The sequence below is a fragment of the Coregonus lavaretus genome (assembly GCF_964263955.1).
Source record: "Coregonus lavaretus genome assembly, chromosome: 36".
Classification (NCBI taxonomy): domain Eukaryota; kingdom Metazoa; phylum Chordata; class Actinopteri; order Salmoniformes; family Salmonidae; genus Coregonus; species Coregonus lavaretus.
The window spans coordinates 27,057,026-27,081,662 of NC_140023.1; the positions used below are offsets into that span (position 1 = coordinate 27,057,026).

A 24,637-nucleotide genomic window follows, 5' to 3' on the forward strand; every position below is an offset into this window, starting at 1 on the left:
GTAGCTTACCATTTAGAAGAGTTGCAGCCTCCTCGATGCTGTGTTGAAACTAATGAGAAGTTTCTGATTCCATTCTCCTTCCTGCCTAAATGTACTTGTCAGGTCACTCTCAAATGCCAGCTGGACAAGCTGGGCTTTTCATTGATGTAACATGCTCTGTGTTCAGAGTCTGTGTTTATTGAATATGTTCTTCAGGGTGGAGAACACATTTTTGCACATTGCTGTAGATGCACCCAAAATTTTGTTTCAGTGCCAACAGCACAGTTGGCATTGCTGACAAAGGCCCGCCGTATCTTTGAGGAACACTGAATGGGGTCCATTTGTTGTTGCTGGCTGTGGTTGAGATTTCACTTTGCACGAATGTGCGAGCCACAATTAACTCTGCTTCCACTAGTTCAGTTTTGGTTAGATTCAACAGGTCGTCAGGTGCTAGTTACTGGGGTAACGGAGGTGCTTCTTGTTGGTCAGCAGATGGTGTGGGAGATGGGTGGGTATAACATTTGATGCTAGGCTCCTCAACCTCAGTGGTCAGGCCTGCAGGCTGGTTTGTGAGCTTGGCATCACTATCGACATGGTGGTCCTCAGTTTTTTTGCTCTTGGCAGTGCCCAGCCATTTTCGGATAGGTCTATCCATGCTGATCAAAGCTTAGCCAATAAGCTATAATTATTCAGCGCGCCGCTACCAAAACATAACGAAGCTAGTAGCTACTAGCTAGCCTATTATTAGCTATAGGCCTAGCTGTCTGCAAAAGTGAACAACTTTTTCCCCTCTCTGTAAGAAAAAAAACCCCGCCCTGGGATCCAATGAGCTTCCTAAACAAGGTAATGAAGGCGGTACCTTATGACATTGAATGGCTAGGTGCCCAGTCAGAATGCATTTGGGGATTTTAACTACTAAATATTACATCCCCCCTCCTCAGATCATGAGGGCACACCCGGCATATAGCCTCTTGTCACGGTTTCGGCCGAGGCTGCCTCTCTCCCTTGTTCGGGCAGGCTTCGGCGTTCGTTGTCTCCGGAATACTAGCTGCCACCGTTGTATGTTTCATGTTCGTTTGCTTTTGTCTGTTTGTTGTCACACCTGTTCTCGTTTAGCGTAATTAGTGTCCTATAAGTTTCTCGTTGTGTTTGTCTAGTGTTGTGTGTTATTGATTTTGGTCTGTCGTGTGTAGGGCTTATTTTCGCCCTTTCGCTCGGTTGAGCTTTCCTCCACTGCGTTGGAGCGTTACGCACCTGTTAGTGCGCTTGTTGCTATTTCGCCTTTGTGCGTATTTTTGCCTTCGGGCAAGTGTTGTCATTTTTCCTGTTTGGAGAATTACTAAAGTTGTTTGGACTATCCTTCGGTGTTCTGCGTTTGATTCCACCACTACACCCACCTACAGCACGCGTGACAGAATAACACACCAATAATGGAATCAGCAGGAGCCGCAGCAGCCCAGACGACGCTGGAGGACCAGGTCCGGGAACAACGGGACCAGATCCTGCAGATGGGGACCGCACTGCAGGAGGTGATCACCACCATCCGAGGCTGGGGAACGCCTCCACCGCCACCCTCCCTGCCAGCACCATCGGCCAGTCCGCCCATTCCCGCACCGGAACCTCGAGGAGTCCGACTCTCGCTCCCGAGGGCCTACGATGGAACCGCGGCCGGGTGTCAGGGATTCCTTCTCCAGGTGGAGAACAGATGTAGTCTACGAGAGGACGTCCGTCGGGAGCTGGCTTGTAGGGACACCAGCCTCTCGTTCGACCAGTTGGTCGACATGTCCATCAGGCTGGATAACCTACTAGCTACCCGCGGACGTCCCGAGGGGGGTCCGTCCATTTCACCCTCCAGCGCCTCCGAGCCGTGTCCCATGGAGAGAGGAGGGGTCGGCTTACTAGGGGGTCCATCCCCTGCACCAACTGTGGTCGGGGAGGACACACCGCGGCTAGGTACTGGGGATGGCCTCCTAGGGGAGAGGACGACAGGTCCCGCACTGGGGATTCCTTCCAGGTGAGTAGGCGCCCCACTCACCCAGAGCTCTCTGTTGCACATTTCTGTATGCCTGTGAGTTTTCCACAGGTAGCACCTCATTCCCAGCATAAGGCGCTGGTAGATTCAGGCGCGGCTGGGAATTTTATTGATAAGAAGTTTTGTTTAGCTTTAGGGATTCCCCTTCTTCCTGTTGATGTCCCTTTCCCCGTTCATGCCCTAGATAGCCGTCCGTTGGGTGCGGGCTTGATCAGGGAGGTCACTGCGCCACTTAGGATGTGTGCGCAGGGGGGTCATCAGGAGATGATTCAGCAATTTCTGATTGACTCTCCTGCGTATCCGGTGGTGCTGGGCATGCCCTGGTTGAGTACCCATAACCCATCTATTTCGTGGCAGGAGAGGGCTCTGATGGAGTGGTCTGCCCAGTGTGTGGGTAGATGTTTAGGCGTTTCCGTAGGGGCTACCTCGGTGGAGAGTCCAAACCAGGTGCCCGCATTGCACGTTCCCCCTGAGTATGGGGATTTGGCTATTGCGTTTAGTAAGTCGAGGGCGACGCAGTTGCCGCCCCATAGGCAGGGAGATTGTGCGATAGACCTCCAGGCAGGAGCTGCGCTCCCACGGAGCCATGTGTATCCTCTGTCTCAGGAGGAGAAGAAAGCTATGGAGACTTACATAGACGAATCTCTGAGACAAGGATACATACGGCCTTCCACTTCCCCTGCGTCCTCGAGTTTCTTTTTTGTGAAGAAGAAGGATGGAGGTAGACCGGGTGTCAGCCGTGCGTAATTGGCAAACACCAACCACTGTGAAGGAGGTGCAGCAGTTTTTGGGGTTTGCGAATTACTACCGGAGGTTTATCCGGGGTTTTGGACAGGTGGCAGCTCCCATCACGTCTCTCTTGAAGGGGGGCCCGGTGCGTCTGCAGTGGTCTGCCGAGGCGGACAGGGCATTTGGGAGGCTGAAGGACCTGTTTACCTCGGCTCCAGTGCTGGCGCATCCGGATCCCTCTTTACCATTCCAGGTAGAGGTGGACGCGTCTGAGGCCGGTATTGGAGCCGTGCTTTCACAACGGTCAGGCGCGCCACCTAAACTCCGCCCCTGTGCCTTCTATTCCAAGAAGCTCAGTCCGGCGGAGCGAAACTATGACGTAGGGGACAGGGAGCTGTTAGCCGTGGTACAGGCCCTAAAGGTGTGGAGGCACTGGCTTGAGGGGGCTCAACACCCTTTCCTCATTTTGACGGACCACCGTAACCTGGAGTACATCCGGGCAGCGAGGAGGCTAAACCCTCGGCAGGCTAGATGGAATATGTTCTTGACCCGGTTTACATTTAAGATCACGTACATCCCTGGGTCACAGAACGGTAAGGCAGATGCGCTGTCTCGGCGGTATGACACGGAGGAGAGGTCCGTGGAGCCCACTCCCATACTGCCGGAGTCGTGTCTGGTGGCACCGATAGTGTGGGAGGTCGATGCTGAGCTCGAGCGGGCGTTACGCACCGACCCTAGTCCACCACAATGCCCGGAGGGTCGGAAGTATGTTCCGCTCGAGGTTCGGGATCGATTGATCTATTGGGCTCACACGTCACCCTCCTCTGGACACCCGGGTATCGGCCGGACAGTGCACTGTCTTAGTGCCAAGTACTGGTGGCCCACGTTGGCAAAGGATGTGAGGGTTTATGTTTCCTCCTGCTCGGTGTGCGCCCAGTGTAAGGCGCCTAGACATCTGCCTAGGGGTAAGTTACTACCCCTGCCCGTTCCACAGCGACCATGGTCCCACCTCTCGGTGGATTTCCTTACTGACCTTCCTCCTTCACAGGGGAATACCACTATACTGGTCGTTGTGGACCGGTTTTCTAAGGCCTGTCGTTTGCTCCCCATGCCGGGCCTTCCTACCGCCCTGCAAACTGCCGAAGCCCTATTCACCCATGTGTTCCGGCACTACGGGGTACCCGAGGATATTGTGTCTGATCGAGGTCCCCAATTTACCTCCAGAGTCTGGAAAGCTTTTATGGAGCGGTTGGGGGTCTCGGTGAGCCTCACCTCGGGTTACCACCCGGAGAGTAATGGGCAGGAGGAACGTGTGAACCAGGATGTGGGTAGGTTTCTTAGAACATACTGCCAGGACCGGCCGGAGGAGTGGGCAAGGTACGTTCCCTGGGCCGAAATGGCCCAGAATTCCCTACGCCATTCCTCCACTAACCTAACCCCTTTCCAATGTGTGTTAGGGTACCAGCCGGTTCTGGCACCTTGGCAGCAGAGCCAGATCGAGGCTCCTGCGGTGGATGAGTGGGCGCGGCGCTCGGAGGAGACATGGAACGCTGCACACGTCCACCTGCAGCGGGCCCTCCGACGTCATAAGGCGAGCGCCGATCTCCACCGCAGTGAGGGACCGGTGTACGCACCTGGTGATCGAGTCTGGCTCTCTACCAGAAACCTGCCCCTCCGCCTGCCCTGTCGGAAACTGGGTCGGCGGTTTTGTAGGGCCATTTAAAGTCCTGGGAAGGTTGAACGAGGTGTGTTATAAATTACAACTACCTGTTGAATATAAAAGTATTAACCCCTCGTTCCATGTGTCCCTTCTCAGGCCGGTGGTAGCTGGCCCACTCCAAGAAAGTGAGATCAGGGAGACTCCTCCGCCCCCATTGGACATCGAGGGGGCACCGGCGTACTCCGTGAGGTCCATCTTGGATTCGAGACGTCGGATGGGGGGTCTCCAGTATCTAGTGGAGTGGGAGGGGTACGGTCCGGAGGAGCGGTGCTGGGTGCCGAGGAGAGACATTCTGGACCCGTCTCTCCTGACGGAATTCCATCGTGGGCACCCGACGCACCCTGCTCCGCGTCCTCCGGGTCGTCCCCGAGGCCGGAGTCGGCGCACGTCTGGAGCCGCGCGTCAAGGGGGGGGTACTGTCACGGTTTCGGCCGAGGCTGCCTCTCTCCCTTGTTCGGGCAGGCTTCGGCGTTCGTTGTCTCCGGAATACTAGCTGCCACCGTTGTATGTTTCATGTTCGTTTGCTTTTGTCTGTTTGTTGTCACACCTGTTCTCGTTTAGCGTAATTAGTGTCCTATAAGTTTCTCGTTGTGTTTGTCTAGTGTTGTGTGTTATTGATTTTGGTCTGTCGTGTGTAGGGCTTATTTTCGCCCTTTCGCTCGGTTGAGCTTTCCTCCACTGCGTTGGAGCGTTACGCACCTGTTAGTGCGCTTGTTGCTATTTCGCCTTTGTGCGTATTTTTGCCTTCGGGCAAGTGTTGTCATTTTTCCTGTTTGGAGAATTACTAAAGTTGTTTGGACTATCCTTCGGTGTTCTGCGTTTGATTCCACCACTACACCCACCTACAGCACGCGTGACACCTCTGTCCCATTCTGCGCCTACTGGCAGGACCGGCAGCGCTACATTGGCAAAACCGGGCAGGGTAATTCATATACTATTTCTTATGTTTATGGAGAAACAAAACTGGGGGGGGGGGCACAAATTCTATCTGGGGGGGGTCCATGCCCAGCTTTGCCACGCCGTGTGAGCTGCAGCCCGAAGCACGGCTCAAGCCTGTTTGATGTTGTCATCAAAAAGCATTGCTTCTCCTGCATTAGAGTCTACACTAGAATGGTCCGACTACACAATATAATGTTGTGCGCATTAAGTGATGCTCTGTTTCAGTTATTTTCTTGATTTTTGAATTTTGATATGATGTATTGGATATATCATAAAGTACTAATACCCCTTGACCTATTCCAAATGTTGTTGTGTTACAGCCTGAATTCAAAATGGATTAAATATTTTTTTTAATCTCAGCAGTCTACACACAATACCCCTTAACAACAAAGTGAAAACATGTTTTTAGACATTTTTGCAAATGAAATACAGAAATATCTAATTTACATAAGTAATCACACCCCTGAGTCAATACTTTGTATAAGCACCTTTGGCGGTGATTACAGCTTTGAGTTATCTTATTTACGGTATGTCTGTATCAGCTTTGCACGTCTGGATTTGAGATTTTCTCCCATTCTTCCTTGCAAATTTTTTTCAAGCTCTGTTAAGTTAGATGGGGAGTGGCGGTGAACAGAAAGTATTTCCACAGATTTTCAATGAGACTCAAGTCTGGGCTTTGGCTGGGGCACTCAAGGACTTTCACAATCTTGGTCTGAAGCCAGAACTTTGAATTCAGGCTGTAACACAACAAAATGTGGAATAAGTCAAGGGGTATGAATACTTTCTCAAGGCACTGTACATCCAATAGTCACGGTTCACCACTGTTTCAAACACTGAAATTATTTTTGTAAGGACCTGTACTTGGATTTCGTGCCAGGTAAACCGGTTTTGAGTGTGTGTGTGTGTGTGTGTGTGTGTGTGGGTGTGTGTGTGTGTGTGTGTGTGTGTGTGTGTGTGTGTGTGTGTGTGTGTGTGTGTGTGTGTGTGTGTGTGTGTGTGTGTGTGTGTGTGTGTGTGTGTGTGTGTGTGTGTGTGTTTGCGTGCTAACGTGCATGCGTGGGTGGGTCCGTGAGTGCATGAGTCATGTGCATGTGTGTTATTGAGCATGCATTATTACTTTAAGCTCATATGACCTGAACAGTTGTCAGGTGATGTAGTTATAATGCCCTACATACATTGTTGATGGTAGTAAAAGTACCAGTAGACTCATTTATATTGACAGTAGTAATTCACTTCCTGTCTGTCTGTCTACATGTGGCTCTGACCCACTTAGTGTGTGAGCAGTGTTGCGAATTAGGCCTAGTTACACAAAAATACATACATAGCTTCTCTATTATTCTAACTCCATGTTCTGGTTGCTTTGTGCTGGTTGAGCTCATTTTAAAGCTATGAAGGTAATTAAATATAGTTCACTCATTTGATCATCATGTTGCTTTTACAGTCATTATGGCATCCCATGCCAAGTTTTGCCTGCTGGCTATGGGGTAGGGATAGAGGTAAGGTATAGGGCTATAGGACTAGGGCTAGGGATTAAGGGTTGTTTCTGGTCGGAGCCACTGACACACTGAAGGTTCAAGGCATGGAAGAGATCCATCAGGCTGAAGCTTATGGCTGTAGCTACCCCTGGTGGTTGCCACTTAAGCAATAAGGCCAGAGGGGGTGTGGTATATGGCCAATATACCACGGCTAAGGGCTGTTCTTATACACGACGCAACGCAATATACCACAAACCCCCAAGGTGCCTTATTGCTATTATAAACTGGTTACCAACGTAATTAGAGCAGTAAAAATATATGTTTTGTCATACCAGTGGTATACGGTCTGATATACCACAGCTTTCGGCCAATCAGCATTCAGGGCTCGAACCACCCAGTTTATAATGGGAATGTATTTATTTATTTTTACTGATCTAATTACGTTGGTAACCAGTTTCTAATAGCAATAAGGCATCTCGGGGGTTTGTGATATATGGCCAATATACCACGACTATATACCCATATACCATACCTCCTCTGGCCTTACTGCTTAAATATACTACTTTACTGCAGTTTAGAAAGATCACCACCAGAGTGGGAGAGTGAGCTACTCAGATTCACTGGCTGCACTGTCTGTCAGGATGACTTATCTGTAGTGCTGAGCAATTAACCGAGATTTATGTAATTTTTCGTTTTCTAAACAACTAATTGACCGACTTCTGTTCAATTATTTGAATTCCATTTCGTAATTTTTTATTCTGTGAGCTTAATGCGCACATCGCACAGTTTCTCTAGAGATAAATCAGATCCAGCCTGAACTGTGCGATGTTGTAGCGTGTTTTAGTTTCCAACAGGCCAATATTGTACATAGTTTAGCGCATAAAACGTGGTAATTAACTACAATAACCATAATCCATTGCGCATCTACTTGTCCGGTCTGTGTTTGTTTTGTGACGGCTATGGAACAGAGAAGAATGTGCTATCGTGAGGTGATATAGAAAGCAGCTGCGAGGTATCTCTACGTGAAAATACAATCTAAGTGATTGATAATTGGTATTCAGCATTCATAAAAGTATGCCTTATTTACTTTGAAGAACTACAAAATAGTGATCAAATGTATATACATCTATAGAGATGAGATGATGACTTGGAATGAAATAATAGTCATCAAATAAAACAAATGTAATATACACAACAACTGACATATTTTATTGAAGTAAAGTAATGTGAATAAATGATGGTTAATAAGTGATAAGCAGTATAATGGGCAGCTACGGATACGGCCGAGGCTGCCCCTCCGAGCAGGCTTCGGCGGTCGTCGTCACCGGAGTACTAGCTGCCACCGATCAATGTTTCTGTGTCTCACTAGTTCTGTCTTTATTGTTCACACCTGTTACTCATTAGGCTTATTAGTTTCCCTATATTACCTCTGTTTTCCCTCCTGAGTGTGTGCGTGATTGTTGTTTGTTACGTCGTCTGTTGAGCTGTTGTTTTGCTCTTCCCTGCGTGGAGGGTTTGCTATGGTTTACTTGGATTCTAGGAAAGCCATTTATCTCTCAGTTCTGTGTCCTGCGCCTGATGCCGTTTCCCCACTGCACCCAGACGCTGACAGCTACTACAATCATGGGACTTCATTGTTTTATTCTGTGTTGTTACAGCATTCAACCCACAAAATGCACAGTGCATTTAATGTTGTTGTTTTTTAAATCGAAGTTGAAAACGGTCATTCTTTTTTTATAATCGAACCGAAACCGAAACGACCTCAAAAAGCACTAACCGCTCAGCACCATTTATCAGCGGCACAGAGGACAGAATCTCAGAAGTAAAATGTGTTTCAGACAGTGCTTGAAGTGGACTGAAATAAGTGGCAGTACAAATTTTGGGTGCCGGGACTGTTTATAATTAGGTGCCAATATTTTTCATCTGCCGATAATCAAACAGTAGATCATTTAAGGTGCCGGTACTCAGTACGGGTGTGTTCTGGCCCAAGTCAAGCACTTGTATCATATTTAGATTCATCTGTGGTCCTCTGTAGCTCAGCTGGTAGAGCACGGCGCTTGTAACGCCAGGGTAGTGGGTTCGATCCCCGGGACCACCCATACACAAAAATGTATGCACGCATGACTGTAAGTCGCTTTGGATAAAAGCGTCTGCTAAATGGCATATTATTATATTATATTATCTTGCTCTCAGTTTGGAATCTTTAGTATTCCTAAAATATATTATATACAGATTTTGATGCATTTAATATGCAAACGTGAAATGTCTATTGTCTAATTAAACCTGTAAAAACGAAATTAAATCTTACAACAACAACAAAAATGTGCAAACATAAAGTGAGAAATGACAAATACAAACAATATCATTGAATCAAATCAAAGTTTATTGGTTGCGTACACAGTTTAGCAGCTGTTATAGATGACTCTCACGAACACCATGGTGTTGATGATGGTGTTCTCCGTTTTGCTCTACGACCCCCACAAGTGTCACAGGACTTTTTTCCTGAGCTTCTTATATCTCACAGATATAGGACAGACACTTCAAAACATACTTCTTTTAGATTTAGATTTTTTTTCATGTATGAATCTGTTATTCAACGAGTTTCTATGGGCTAATAGCAGTAAGGCCAATAGTTTAATCAAATGTATATATATATTTTTTTGTACCAACAGGGGTCCTAAAATTCTAAATAAAATAGCTAAATGATCCTTGGTATGACCATCTTACGAAATAATGAGGATTTACAGTACATTTGGAAAGTATTCAGACCCCTTGACTTTTTCCACATTTTGTTACAGGTATCGGCCTAATTCTGCTGTGCATGCATTATTTGGCGTTTTACGTTGTACACGGATGATGATTTTGCAGAATTCTGCATGCAGAGTTTCAATTTGGTGTTTGTCCCATTTTGTGAATTCTTGGTTGGTGAACCCCAGACCTCACAACCATAAAGGGCAATGGGTTCTATAACTGATTCAAGTATTTTTTACCAGATCCTTTTATGTTCCTTTTGATGGCGTAGAAGGCCCTTCTTGCCTTGTCTCTCAGATCGTTCACAGCTTTGTGGAAGTTACCTGTGGTGCTGATGTTTAGGCCGAGGTAGGTATAGTTTTGTGTGTGCTCTAGGGCAACGGTGTCTAGATGAAATTTGTATTTGTGGTCCTGGCAACTGGACATTTTTTGGAACACCATTATTTTTGTCTTACTAAGATTTACTGTCAGGGCCCACGTCTGACAGAATCTGTGCAGAAGATCTAGGTGATGCTGTAGGCCCTCCTTGGTTGGGGACAGAAGCACCAGATCATCGGCAAACAGTAGACATTTGACTTCAGATTCTAGTAGGGTGAGGCCGGATGCTGCTGACTGTTCTAGTGCCCTCGCCAATTTGTTGATATATACAGTATATCAGCCTAATCGAGGTTTAGATTACATCTCACATTCCAGTGTTCGAACTTGTAAACAAGGGAATTCTCTTAATGCGACTCGGTGCAGCCAGTAGCAATGTCCGCTTTAGGTATAATGCCAGGAGCCGCTTGTAGATTTGACAGCTCTAACACAGTTCCACCTCCAACACCACCAAAGCAACCGCCATGCGGATGTCGGCTAAAGCGGACCTGATTGAATAGAGCCCTTAGTCTCTGTTTGTGTGTGTGTTTGTCCATAAAGACATTCCATGGGGTCTCTCTGAGACTGACAGACCTGTAGCTGGTCCGCAGAGCAAGTGTGTGACCGGCCACACGAGTGTGTGTGAGTGAGAGTATGAGCAGAGCAATATTGTACATAGTTTAGCGCATAAAACGTGGGAGGCAGGGCCTTTTACAGTGGGGAAAAAAAGTATTTAGTCAGCCACCAATTATGCAAGTTCTCCCACTTAAAAAGATGAGAGAGGCCTGTAATTTTCATCATAGGTACACGTCAACTATGACAGACAAAATGAGAAAAAAAATCCAGAAAATCACATTGTAGGATTTTTTATGAATTTATTTGCAAATTATGGTGGAAAATAAGTATTTGGTCAATAACAAACAAGCAAGATTTCTGGCTCTCACAGACCTGTAACTTCTTCTTTAAGAGGCTCCTCTGTCCTCCACTCGTTACCTGTATTAATGGCACCTGTTTGAACTTGTTATCAGTATAAAAGACACCTGTCCACAACCTCAAACAGTCACACTCCAAACTCCACTATGGCCAAGACCAAAGAGCTGTCAAAGGACACCAGAAACAAAATTGTAGACCTGCACCAGGCTGGGAAGACTGAATCTGCAATAGGTAAGCAGCTTGGTTTGAAGAAATCAACTGTGGGAGCAATTATTAGGAAATGGAAGACATACAAGACTGATAATAAACTGATAATCTCCCTCGATCTGGGGCTCCACGCAAGATCTCACCCCGTGGGGTCAAAATGATCACAAGAACGGTGAGCAAAAATCTCAGAACCACACTGGGGGACCTAGTGAATGACCTGCAGAGAGCTGGGACCAAAGTAACAAAGCCTACCATCAGTAACACAATACGCCGCCAGGGACTCAAATCCTGCAGTGCCAGACGTGTCCCCCTGCTTAAGCCAGTACATGTCCAGGCCCGTCTGAAGTTTGCTAGAGTGCATTTGGATGATCCAGAAGAGGATTGGGAGAATGTCATATGGTCAGATGAAACGAAAATATAACTTTTTGGTCAAAACTCAACTCGTCGTGTTTGGAGGACAAAGAATGCTGAGTTGCATCCAAAGAACACCATACCTACTGTGAAGCATGGGGGTGGAAACATCATGCTTTGGGGCTGTTTTTTAGCAAAGGGACCAGGACGACTGATCCGTGTAAAGGAAAGAATGAATGGGGCCATGTATCGTGAGATTTTGAGTGAAAACCTCCTTCCATCAGCAAGGGCATTGAAGATGAAACGTGGCTGGGTCTTTCAGCATGACAATGATCCCAAACACACCGCCCGGGCAACGAAGGAGTGGCTTCGTAAGAAGCATTTCAAGGTCCTGGAGTGGCCTAGCCAGTCTCCAGATCTCAACCCCATAGAAAATCTTTGGAGGGAGTTGAAAGTCTGTGTTGCCCAGCGACAGCCCCAAAACATCACTGCTCTAGAGGAGATCTGCATGGAGGAATGGGCCAAAATACCAGCAACAGTGTGTGAAAACCTTGTGAAGACTTACAGAAAACGTTTGACCTGTGTCATTGCCAACAAAGGGTATATAACAAAGTATTGAGAAACTTTTGTTATTGACCAAATACTTATTTTCCACCATAATTTGCAAATAAATTCATTAAAAATCCTACAATGTGATTTTCTGGATTTTATTTTCTCATTTTGTCTGTCATAGTTGACGTGTACCTATGATGAAAATTACAGGCCTCTCTCATCATTTTAAGTGGGAGAACTTGCACAATTGGTGGCTGACTAAATAAAAAATGTCCCCACTGTATACAGACACACTGCAGGGGAGGAGCAAGCCAAGGCTGAGAAGTGTGTGTGTGTGTGTTTGTGTGTGTGTGCGTGTGTGTGTGCGTGTGTGCGCGTGTGTGTGTGTGTGTGTGTGTGTGTGTGTGTGTGTGTGTGTGTGTGTGAGAAACATAGGCAGGCTGGGCTGACTCCTGACTGTTTACATTTCAGAAACAAAGAAGCCCTGGGAGAATCACACACTCATTCTCACACACATATTATCGCTCTCTCTCGCTCTCTCTCTCTCTCTCTCGCTCTCTCTGTGCTCTTGCTCTTGCTCTCACTCACACACACACACACACATACATACACACACACACACACACTCACTCACTCACTCACTCACTCACTCACTCACTCACTCACTCACACACACACTGTGCCTACAGTAACAACCAATTACATTTTTCCAGAGTTCTGTTTCTCAGGCCTCTTTCAATTTTAATGGTTTTATTTTAGGATTAAAATAATATTCTTATTCTTAACCATGACTTGCTATATTCCTTTAATTTTACTGAATTCAGATACTGAATGCTGGGCCTACAGAATCAGCTTGTTTTTGATACAGAAAATCTTATTGTCTTTTATCTTAGATGAACACCATCTGAAGCGGCTTGTTACTCTCTCAATGGTACTGTTCAGAAAATGACGTGTGATTCTGCCACAATGTGGTCCATGATGGCAAGTGGAACTCTAACTTGCTGCTATTATTCTGGGGGAACTGATTTAACGTTGACATGTAACAACTGTAGATGTATAACATCAAGTATTTTAGGCTCTAGATTGTCAATGTTGTTACAACGTTGTTTCTGTGCTGTCATTATCTTTCTGAGCTGCTCTTTTCTCTGCAAACCCAGTCCAGTCTGCTGGCACTATGAAGATGCTCCCCATAGACCTAGACACTGATCCCAGGTCAGTTTTGCTCCAATATGAAGCTTTTCCCTCCACCTGACTGAATGGAATTTAAATTCCATTAGGTTTCTTCCTCAAACAGTCCGGTATATGTGTATGTGTCATTAAAACATGCCTGAAAGCGAGTATGTGTCATACAGCAGCACACGGCTGGTCTGACTCATGATTACTGCTCTCCCAGACATGACCTCGTATTGTCCAATAGGATGGTTCAGACACTCCCAGTTTCCCCCAGATGAGAGGGTTGAACCTGCAAGTGACTGTGCATGGCCTTGCACGTACACCTGACTCTGAGCCAGCATGGCTGCTGACATGATGATTATTGTGTGTGTGTGTGTGTGTGTGTAGGAGGAGGAAGTGCTGGTCGTCGAGGGGTTGTTGAATATCTACTGGGGTCTGCGGCGACCAATCAGACTGCAGATGCACGACGACAACGAGAGACTCCAATACGGAGGAGTCAACAGGTACACACACACACACACACTAGGCCTATGTGAGTGCCAATCAGTAATGTCAATCATTTGTGTTTGTAGGAATGAGAGATCCCAGGTTCTTCCAAAGCAGACAGAATCTAACAACAACATACTCGACAGAACTACTGACCCTGCCTTGACCAGTAAGTACACACACACGGACAGACAGACAGACGGACATTTACATTTTTAGTCATTTAGCAGATTCTCTTATTCAGAGCGACTTACAGTTAGTGCATTCATCTTAAGATACCCTATATATACAAAAGTATGGGGACACCCCTTCAAATTAGTGGATTCGGCTATTTCAGCCACACCCGTTGCTGACAGTTGTATAAAATCGAGCACACAGCCATGCAATCTCCAAAGACAAACATTGGCAGTAGAATGGCCTTACTGAAGAGCTCAGTGACTTTCAACGTGGCACTGTCATAGGATGCCACCTTTCCTACAAGTCAGTTCATCACATTTCTGCTGTCGTGGAAATTCTAACCAATAAGGAGAGACTTTGTTAATTCTTCATACAATCAATACTTTATTATACGAATTGCAATAAGGAAGCTGGTCGACCCCACAGACCGAGGCTTAAAATCATACAGCGAATACAGGGTCTTATATAGCAGACCTAAAAATGCTTAGCCATGGCTGGTTCCACCCCTCCCCAGAAGTTCGGGCATCATAAACTACCTTGTTTTCTTCCTGTGGCTATGTGTATCGGGTCATAGTGCACAAACAAGTGATAACGTTACTCCTTTCCGCTGACAGAATTGTCAAAGGTGCTCAAGCCAGCCTCTGTTCACCTCATATCTCCACACAGCTGTGCCCTTGAAAGATTTGAGAATAACAGGATAGACTGAAGAACTGTGGTCACTCTGAGAGGCTCTTTGTCTTATGCTGTGTGACCAAGTTTCTCCGAAGCCCAGATGGTTGGAAACAATAATAGGTCGGTTCTGTTCCTCAAGTTATCTCTATCTCGAGTCGCAAGTTATTTCTGAGTCACCCCATGTCCTTAACGATACGCCCGGACCAGCTGCAGGGAGTAGAGAGGGGGGAACCATCCTTTCTCAGAAGCACAGTATTGCAAGTCATGAAAATCTCTTTACCAATGTTAAGCATATAGTTGTTAACTATCGATATATAGTAAACAAGGCAGGTAAATACGTTAATTTCTCCTCTACACTGCCCTGCTAGAGCTGCCCCGGTCAACTGTAAGTGCTGTTATTGTGAAGGAGAAACAATGGCTCAGCCGCGAAGTGATAGGCCACACAAGCTCACAGAACGGGACCACCGAGTGCTGAAGCGCGTAGTGCGTAGAAATCGTCTGTCCTTGGTTGCAACACTCACTACCGAGTTCCAAACTGCCTCTGGAAGCAACGTCAGCACAATAACTGTTCGTCGGGAGCTTCATGAAAGGGGTTTCCATGGCTGAGCAGGCGCACACAAGCAAAAGATCACCATGCGCAATGCCGAGCATCGGCTGGAGTGCTGTAAAGCTTGCCGCCATTGGACTCTGGAGCAGTGGAAACACGTTCTCTGGAGTGATGAATCACGCATCACCATCTGGCAGTCCGACGAACGAATCTGAGTTTGGCGGATGCCAGGAGAACTCTACCTGCCCCAATGCATAGTGCCAACTGTAAAGTTTGATGGAGGATCAATAATGGTCTGGGGCTGATTTTCATGGTTCGGGCTAGGCCCCTTAGTTCCAGTGAAGGGAAATCTTAACGCTACAGCATACAATTACAGTCTAGACGCTTCTGTGCTTCCAACTTTGTGGCAACAGTTTGGGGAAGGCCCTTTCCTGTTTCAGCATGGCAATGCCCCCATGCACAAAGTGAGGTCCATACAGAAATGGTTTGTCAAGATCGGTGTGGAAGAACTTGACTGGCCTGCACAGAGCCCTGACCTCAACCCCATCGAACACCTTTGGGATTAATTGGAACACCGACTGCGAGCCAGGCCTAATCGCCCAACATCAGTGCCTGACCTCACTAATGTTCTTGTGGCTGAATGGAAGCAAGTCCCTGCAGCAATGTTCCAACATCTAGTGGAATGCCTTCCCAGAAGAGTGGAGGCTGTTATAGCAGCAAAGGGGGGACCAACTCCATATTAATGCCCATGATTTTGGAATGAGATGTTCATACCTTTGGTCATGTAGTGTAGCTAAGTGGGACAACCACATATCACAGTCATAGTAAGTACATTTGTCCTCAATAAGTAGCTATCAGCAGTCAGAGCAACAACAACAACAAAAAAGCCTTTTTTTATAGGTGAGTAGGGGTTGTGAGGGAGTTGCAGTTGGATTATTTAAGATACTCTTTGAAGAGGTAGGGTTTCAGTGTTTTCGGAAGATGGACAGGGACTCTGCTGTCCTAGCTTCAGGGGGAAGCTGGTTCCACCATTGGGGTGCCAGGACAGAGAAGAGCTTGGACTAGGCTGAATGGGAGCTGACCCCCACAGGGGTGGGAGGGCCAAGAGACCAGAGGTGGCAGTGCTCGGGTTGGGGTGTAGGTTTTGAGCATAGCCTGAAGGTAGGGACGGGCAGTTCCCCTTGCTGCTCCATAGGTAAATACCATGGTCTTGTAGTTGATGTGAGCTTCGACTGGAAGCCAGTGGAGTGTGCAGAGGAGGAGGGTGACATGGGAGAACTTGGGAAGGTTGAACACCAGGCTGGCTGCAGCGTTCTGGATAAGCTGCAGGGGTTTGATGTCACAAGCGGGGAGCCCAGCCAACAGCAAGTTGCAGTAGTCCAGACGGGAGAGGACAAGTGCCTGGATTAGGACCTGCGCCGCTTACAATGTGAGGTAGGGTCGTACTCTAAAGATGTTGTAGAGCATGAACCTGCAGGAGCGAGTCACTGCTTTGATGTTTGCAGAGAATGACAGGGTGTTGTCCAGTTGCACGCCAAGGTTCTTTGCACTCCGGGAGGGGGACACTGTGGAGTTGTCAACTGTGATGGAGAGGTCTTTAAGTGGGAAGGCCTTCCCCGGGAGGAAGAGCAACTCCATCTTGTCGAGGTTAAGCTTGAGGTGGTGGGCCGACATCCAGACAGACAAAACACACACACACGTGTAATCCTGCTCTATCAATCCTGTCACCTGCCGTATTACTCTATAATTAAATCTTCAGGATACCCACCTGCTTCAGCACATGTGCAGACAAACACAGAGACACCTGAGCAGTGATTACGGCTTTAGATATGCTGCCATGTGCACTTCCAGCTGGGAGGGGATACCCACTTGAAAAAAATAACTTTAATTAGGAAACTGTTCTAAATACATAAATACTTACAAAAATCATATTTTTTCCACAATAAATATTTGTATACATAGCTGTAAATACAATATAAGTATTACGGCCTGTACACACACTGTATGAACATTACTTTTGAGTTGGAGTATGAGGGGGAGGAGGACGATGAAGGTAAGGAGGAGGAGCAGAGGGAAGAGGAAGTTCTAACTCTCTGTGGTCTCTCCCTCAGGTAGTCTAGAGGAGGACGATGAGGAGGTCCCCCAGCTGCTGCGGACCAGGAGTGATGCCTCCTTCATGGGGGTCACCAGAAGATCAAAGACACACACACACTCTGACCTGCAGCACTTACGCACACACAGATTCTCCATCAATGGACACTTCTATAACCACAAGGTAACACATGCATACGTACACACACACACACACACACACACACACACACAGAGCTGTGCTTACTGGTGACTCCAAAGTTTTATATGCTCTTATTTTGAAAAGATCTGAAAACCTCTTCAAAAAGTATCTCGACTAACACTCGCCCTTGTCTTTTCTTACTAGTACTGACTTTGCTCATATCTGTTTTATAGATTTATTTTTAACTTACTATGACTGTGATATGTGGAGGTCTCACCTAGTTTCCTTTAGATGAATGCACTAACTGTAAGTCTCTCTGGATAACAGAGTCTGCTAAATTACTAAAATGTAAATGTGAATTATAGTGTTCCTCAAAGATCAGTTTTGGGCCCACTACCCTTTTCACTGTATATATCTGCTCTGTGTGTATGTGTGTGTGCGCGCGCTCGTGCATGTGTTCTCTCCAGACGTCAGTGTTTACTCCAGCATTCGGGTCGGTCACTAACGTCCGAGTCAACAGCTCCATGACAACACTACAGGTCCTCAACCTGCTGCTACAGAAGTTCAGAGTGAGTCTCACACACACACACACACACACACACACACACATACACACACACACACATTTTTACACACACTCACACAATTCACACACACTAGTTTCTCAGATGTGATTGTCATGTTTCTGACTGTCTGTGTCTCCAGGTGGAGAATAAAGCAGATGAGTTTGTTCTCTATATGGTCCATGAATCTGGTGGTAAGTGACCACATCTCATGCTTTTATGCGTGGGTATGTATGGAAGAGTATATTCATACGTGTGTGTGTGCGTACGGGTGTGTGTGTGTGTGTGTTGCAGAGAGAACCCCGCTGAAGGACAGTGAGTATCCGCTGGTGTACCGTGTGCTTCATGGACCCTGTGAGAAGATCTCCAAGATCTTTATTATGGAGATGGATCTAGGGGAGGAGGTCACACATGACGTGAGTCTGCGCTCTCTCTCTCTCTCTCTCTCTCTCTCTCTCTCTCACACTGTATGTGTATTCTAAGAGGTGGACTTCCATGTTGTGGTGGCCCTCCAAATACAGACCCATAGCAATATCCCAGTGTCATAATCAGTGGTATTTGATCTAATAATAGAATGCTGATGACAGACTTTCCTGTTAGGACTGTATTAACAATTGGGGCAGTAGCTGTTTACAGTTTTTCTCGATTGCTAAGACACATTTCTTGAAAGCTGCTCTCCTTTTCTCTTAACTGTGAACACAAAACCCAATTTTCAAGCTACATTCACAAAACCTCAGACTCTTCTTGCAAAACCAAACTTTCACCTCAAAACAGTTCAATCTGTGCTCAAAACTGAACTATGTTGTCAAATCGTGCCCCGAGTCAATCAAAATAAAAAACACTACTGAACAGTCACTAAACACTACGTAGAAAAATAGAAAACACAATGCTCAGGACATGAAGCTGGAGAAATAAATGTTTATTGTTCACTGTAGGCTAAATGCATGTTGCAAAACAAAAAAAAACTGTGCATTTAGCACTTGTACAAAAAGACAAAACAGAAATCTTGTGCATTTACATGTAGCACTTGTAAAAACAAACAGAAATCTTATGCGTTTGCCACTTGTGTACAGTAAGCCCATGTAAAAATAAAGTACAAAAATATACAAATAAGTGCATTACTCAGCCACAGCATCATGTCTCCGTACTGGGTCAGGCCACAGGACTTCATCCACATCACAGGCCACATTTTGTCTGGCCAGGCAACGGGGGAAAAAACCCCTGGCATGCCGTATCCAGGCTTGGCATGCCTCCACACCTATGTCACCACAGGCAAGTCCCATGGCTTGCAGGAGATTTACCCTGGTGTAAGGTTGGCGTTCATATACCTTCCACCGCCATGAGGAGAAGAATTCCTCAATGGGGTTTAGGAAAGGGGAATACGGTGGAAGGCAAAGATTGATAAAACCTTGGTTCATATTGTACCACTCTCTAACCTGGAGGGCTCTGTGAAAACTCACATTGTTCCAAACAACAACATAGATGGGATGCTCATCCTGCTGCCCTAACAAAGCATCTCGCATGTGATTGAGGAAAATGAGGAGCTGGTGAGTGTTGTAGGGCCCCAGGTTGGCATGATGGTGGACAACCCCATGATTGCTGATGGCAGCACATAATGTGACATTGCCACCACGCTGCCCAGGAACACCAACAATGGCCCGATGGCCAATCACATTACGGCCTCTCCTTCTCCTTTTGGTGAGATTAAACCCAGCTTCATCCATGTAGATGTATTGATGGAGTCTTTCCATTGCATCCAGTTGAAAAACCCTCTGTAGAAATAGATATAGTTTTGTAAGTGATACGGAAAAAGTGATTCAGGCCACTACAGTAAATCACTACTTAGAGTAATCAACATTGAATGTGTCTGGATATATGCCAACCTGTACATACTGGAATCTTTGCTCTTTGACTCTGTCTGAGTTGCGATCAAAGGGCACTCTGTATAGCTGTTTCATGCGCAGTCTGTTGCGCTTGAGGACACGATCAACAGTAGAGAGGCTGACACTGTTGATACCCTCAAAATTTAAATGGTCCTCAATGATCTTCTGCTGAATTTTGCTCAGTTTAATGGCATTGTTCTCACGGACCATATCAACAATTAGGGTCTCTTGGTGTGGGGAGAACATACCTGTCCTCCCACCCCCATGTGGCAGTCTTTCAATTCTACAAAAAGAGAACATGGAGTTACAAAAAATATACATGGAATACTAGGCCTACAAACAGTTAGACCAACCCTCCATTACAATACTACAGTACATTGGTACAGTGATGTACTGAAACATATATTTACTTACAGTATACTGTGGTACAGTATATAGTATGTCATACAGTAATTGCTGTCAACATTTACATACTGTACTATAATGTCAAAAAAAGGTAATTACCTGTTCTCTTCTCTAAATCTTGGGATTATGGTGGACACAGTGAATCTACTGATGTTTGGTTGTACCCTTTGTCCAGCCTCCCTCATGCTCATACCATGGACAAGAACATGGTCAATCACAGTAGCTCTGATTTCATCAGATATTACTGTTCTTTGTCTTCGCTGACCACCTCGACCACCTCGACCTCCTCTCACACAAACTCTTCCTCTCAGATTTCTATCCATTGTAGGGCCTCACAAACCAGTGCTCTCTGAACTGGCTTACTGTATATGTTCCCTCACATCATTAGCCACAAGTGTGATCAATTTTGAGTTGTTGTGTTCAAGTGGTGACACCTGTGCTCTAATTGTGTTTGACTTTTGTCACCTGTGCTCACCATTATGCAGCACGGGTGCATCACAATGAAAATGTGTTGGCAAGTTATGTCTAAACAGGTGAAAAGTGCTTATGGTTTTGCCAAAAGAGTGATTGATTCAATCAGTGGGTTCAGGCAACTGAGCATTTGGTTCAGACAATAGGGTTTAGTGTTTTAGCAATTGAGAAAAACTGTAATTGTTGACTTTGTTATTGTAGCTGCTACAGTATTATTGACAGTGAATATATCCTTCTGTTCAGCTGTTAGGCTTAAAGGTAAATACTGTTATTGTTGTTATTCCAATACAGCTGGGTCATCGTAGTTATGTGGCTGCATTCTATTTCTCTTCAGCTTAATGGGACTCTGGTGCACTGTGTGGACTTGCAAATCAACATTTCATTTTTTACCCTTTCCTGCAGTCAAATGACCTAGTGGCCTCCTGGGTGGAAAGTTATTCATATTTTTCATAATTTCATAATTAATCAACATTATTTCCAAAACCCGCAGAAACTCCAGTGTTTCTATGTCAAGCGGTTTAGTTATATTTCAGTCTTCTGTGATGTATATAAAGTGTAATATTGGGATGCAAACTCAAAATGTAATACATTTCAACTCTATATCTGACATGGTACAGGTGTCGTCTTTTTTAAGCCCATAACCATGTGTGTGAGGTGTATACTTTTGTTTCAAAGTAGATTTGTTTAAGACTACCAAGAAACACTCTGTGTGACCCTGATTTAGCCCACTGCAGTAAAATATTAAAGTACAACGTTTCAGTCACATACTCTTGGCAGAACAATTGTACTTTGATAAATGTTTATTTGCAAGTACATAGTGTGCAAGCGTCCAACCATTCTACTTCCGTTTTGGCTTCTTCTACTCGCGTGTAATACAATGATAGGCCTACTTCATGTTATGAGACGATATTTCAGGTGTTATATGACAATACTTCTGTTTCTCCCCAGGTGGCCCAGTACATTAACTTTGAGATGCCAGTCCTGGATAGCTTTGTAGAGAAACTGAAAGAGGAAGAGGAGAGAGAGATTTCTAAACTGACCAGAAAGTAAGTTTACTTAAGGGGTTTACTTAAGGGGTTTGGGTGCTTTTTACGTGTTTTACATGTTTGTTGTGTTCTTGAGCAACATTTCCTCACGCAAAACAATTATGAACTGTGCAAAAAGTACTGTACAACACAATTTATGTTATAACTTTTATTCAAAGGAAGTAAACATTGCAGAACGTGACGCAATGGCTAGCTGCAGTATTCAGAACTTGCCTTGGATAATGTGCCGTGCCATTTAAGTGCTGTCCCGCCTTTTAAAAATGATACAGTTAGTTTGGCATATATTGTTTCTATGGTCTGTTTATGGTTTGTCTTTTAGTGTGTTATTAGTGTGTTATTTCTGTAAACATTGTGCTGAACCGAATGACTTTCACCCACCAGGTCAGATCACCAAGAAAATGTTATGTCCTACTGAACAACATTACTCTGTGTTGACATGATGCCTTAAGGAGGCTATAAACTACATCACACACACACACACACACACACACACACACACACACACACACATTCACACACACACACACACACACACACACACACACACACACACACACACACACACACACACACACACACACACACACACACACACACACACACACTGACACACTGACACAGCACTGACACATACACCATCCCTGTGGTTCAGTTGGTAAGGCATGGCACTTGCAATGCCAGCATTGCGGGTTCGATTCCCACGGGGGACCAGCACGAAAAATGTATGCACTCAGTACTGTAAGTGGCTTTGGATAAGAGCGTCTGCTAATTGACTAAAATGCTTATGTAATCCCGGCTGTAGCTTCAATCAATACAATTTATTTATAAAGCCCTTTTTACATCAGCAGATGTCACAAAGTGCTTATACAGAAATCCAGCCTAAAAACCCAAAGAGCAAGCAATGCAGATGTAGAAGCACGGTGGCTAGGAAAAACTCCCTAGAAAGGCTGGAACCTAGGAAGAAACCTAGAGAGGAACCTGGCTCTGAGGGGTGGCCAGTATTCTTCACATTCTAATATATTTACTACTGTACATAATTGCATTTTTGTTACACTGTTTATACACACCGCGTATTTACATACTGGATTCTTATTTATATACTGGATTATATACCGGATTCTTATTAATATACTGTATTCTTCACATAGCTCATTCTAATATACCTACCACTGTACATAATTGCATTATATACTGGATTCTTGACATAGCTCACTGTAATATTTCTACTGCTGTACATATCATTCTTAGTATGTCTTTTTGGTGTATATTCACATAGACTGCATTCGGATTACTGGTACAGTGTTATTTGGGTTGTTAACTGGATTCTAGTTTTTGATTATTATTTTTGTACTTGTTTGACATTTTTACTTCACTGTAACACAGGAGCTAGTAACACAAGCATTTCGCTGCACCCACTATAACATCTGCTAAACTGTGTACGCGACCGAGAAACGTTGATTTGTAGATGCCTTTAGGAGAATATAAACAGGAAGTCTGTTTTCGTCAAAGTGTAAATAAGACCATTCATCACCATACTGTGTGTGTGTGTGTCCATAGGTACAGCACACTGAAGACCATGATTCTACAGCAGCTGGAGGGCGTCACGGACACTACTGACCGAGTCTGAGTGTGTGTGTGTGTGCGTGCGTGTTCTCAGGGCCATTACACTGTTAGAGGAGGCCAAGCGGATTGTTTGAGCACTAAGACCTTTCTACATGTACTACTACAGTTGAACCATAGCATGTGTAGCTTTTTCTAGTAATGAAAACTACAGACATGTTAAAGGCTTTCTACAGTAGTGAAGCAGCAATAAGTGTGCAATACTGCCGTATCTTGCATCAATGTTTGTCACTTCACAAACTAACTGTATTCATAGAATTTGTAACTTTTCTGCTACTGTATTGTCTATGATTGAATACTCATTCATTGATCGTGTTGTTTACTATCTTCGGTAAAATACTGATTTCTGTGTGTCTTAGAAACATTTCTGTTTTCTGACATTGTTGCTTTTATAAATAAATGCACATCTTAGTATGTGTTTGTCCTAATGCAATTTCTAATTTAGCCACAGTAACTGGTTATAAGAGAGCTACAGGGTGTGCAGGCTTTAATTCCAGCTCTGCACGTCTAACACACATCTCCAGCACCTGAGTTGGAAACCCTGACCTAAACTTGTGTTCCCATAACTGTGCTACAGGTTTCTGCAGGGTTAGCAGAACTGATCAGCCCATACTGTATTTTACCACACAGATAAAACACACACCTCATTGTCCTCCCACAGAGAAGCGGTAGACTTGATTATTTCCTGTTTCCAGGGTGACTGAAGCAGCGTTAGTATTGTTCTGAGAGTGAGTGATCCTCTCCACCAGCCTGTTCCCATGAGTTGGTCACACCAGTCCTTTATTCTGTTACAGTAGTTGAATCAGAACCGACCGTTTACAGGATGTATGTCTCTCTGTCCCCATCAGAGAGGCTAGAGGTCACTGACTGTTTTGTTCCATTCTGTTCGAATAAACACTGTAACTTTAATAGGACTTGGACTCCTGCCAACCACTGTGTGTGTGCGTGTGTCCGCGTTAGTGAGAGCATATTGGCCAGCCCATCAGGATTATACAGCAGGAGGTATCCTGAGGGGTGGGGATAATATGTATTACCACACACACACACAAACACAAACACAAAGCATTTCACTGTATATATAAAAAAAAATAAGATTGCAATTATATACAGTTTAAAAAATATGACAGTTTGGATTCCCTTTTCAATGGTTCATCACACAATGACGAAAGTCACGAAAAAAGAAATGAACTAAAAAAGCGTTGTCATGTATAGCAACAGCAGCTCAAGGAAGCTGCAGGGTTTACTGTAGTGTAGCTGACCAGCACCCTTGTTCAACCATCCTGATCTTGCGAGATCACATTATGTTTCAGATTTCACACTGCCCCCCTGTTATAGTGGA

The 24,637-nt window shown here is 45.2% G+C and overlaps 1 protein-coding gene across 5 annotated transcripts in view; it reads left to right on the forward strand.

The window, feature by feature from the left end:
* rassf4a (Ras association domain family member 4a) overlaps positions 1-23,712 on the forward strand; it is a 112,652-nt gene extending 88,940 nt beyond the window's left edge. For 4 of the 5 annotated variants that reach the window (XM_084153720.1, XM_084153721.1, XM_084153719.1 and 1 more), the window contains 8 exons: positions 13,583-13,698; positions 13,768-13,850; positions 17,189-17,352; positions 17,778-17,879; positions 18,016-18,067; positions 18,168-18,289; positions 21,581-21,678; positions 23,236-23,712. In XM_084153720.1, the coding sequence (XP_084009846.1) occupies positions 13,583-13,698; positions 13,768-13,850; positions 17,189-17,352; positions 17,778-17,879; positions 18,016-18,067; positions 18,168-18,289; positions 21,581-21,678; positions 23,236-23,305 (807 nt within the window). In that variant the 3' untranslated portion in view covers positions 23,306-23,712. Of the gene's footprint in view, positions 1-12,915; positions 12,954-13,582; positions 13,699-13,767; positions 13,851-17,188; positions 17,353-17,777; positions 17,880-18,015; positions 18,068-18,167; positions 18,290-21,580; positions 21,679-23,235 lie in introns of all 5 variants that reach the window. The other variant, XM_084153723.1, reaches the window with a different exon arrangement.
* Positions 23,713-24,637: the final 925 nt, after the last annotated feature.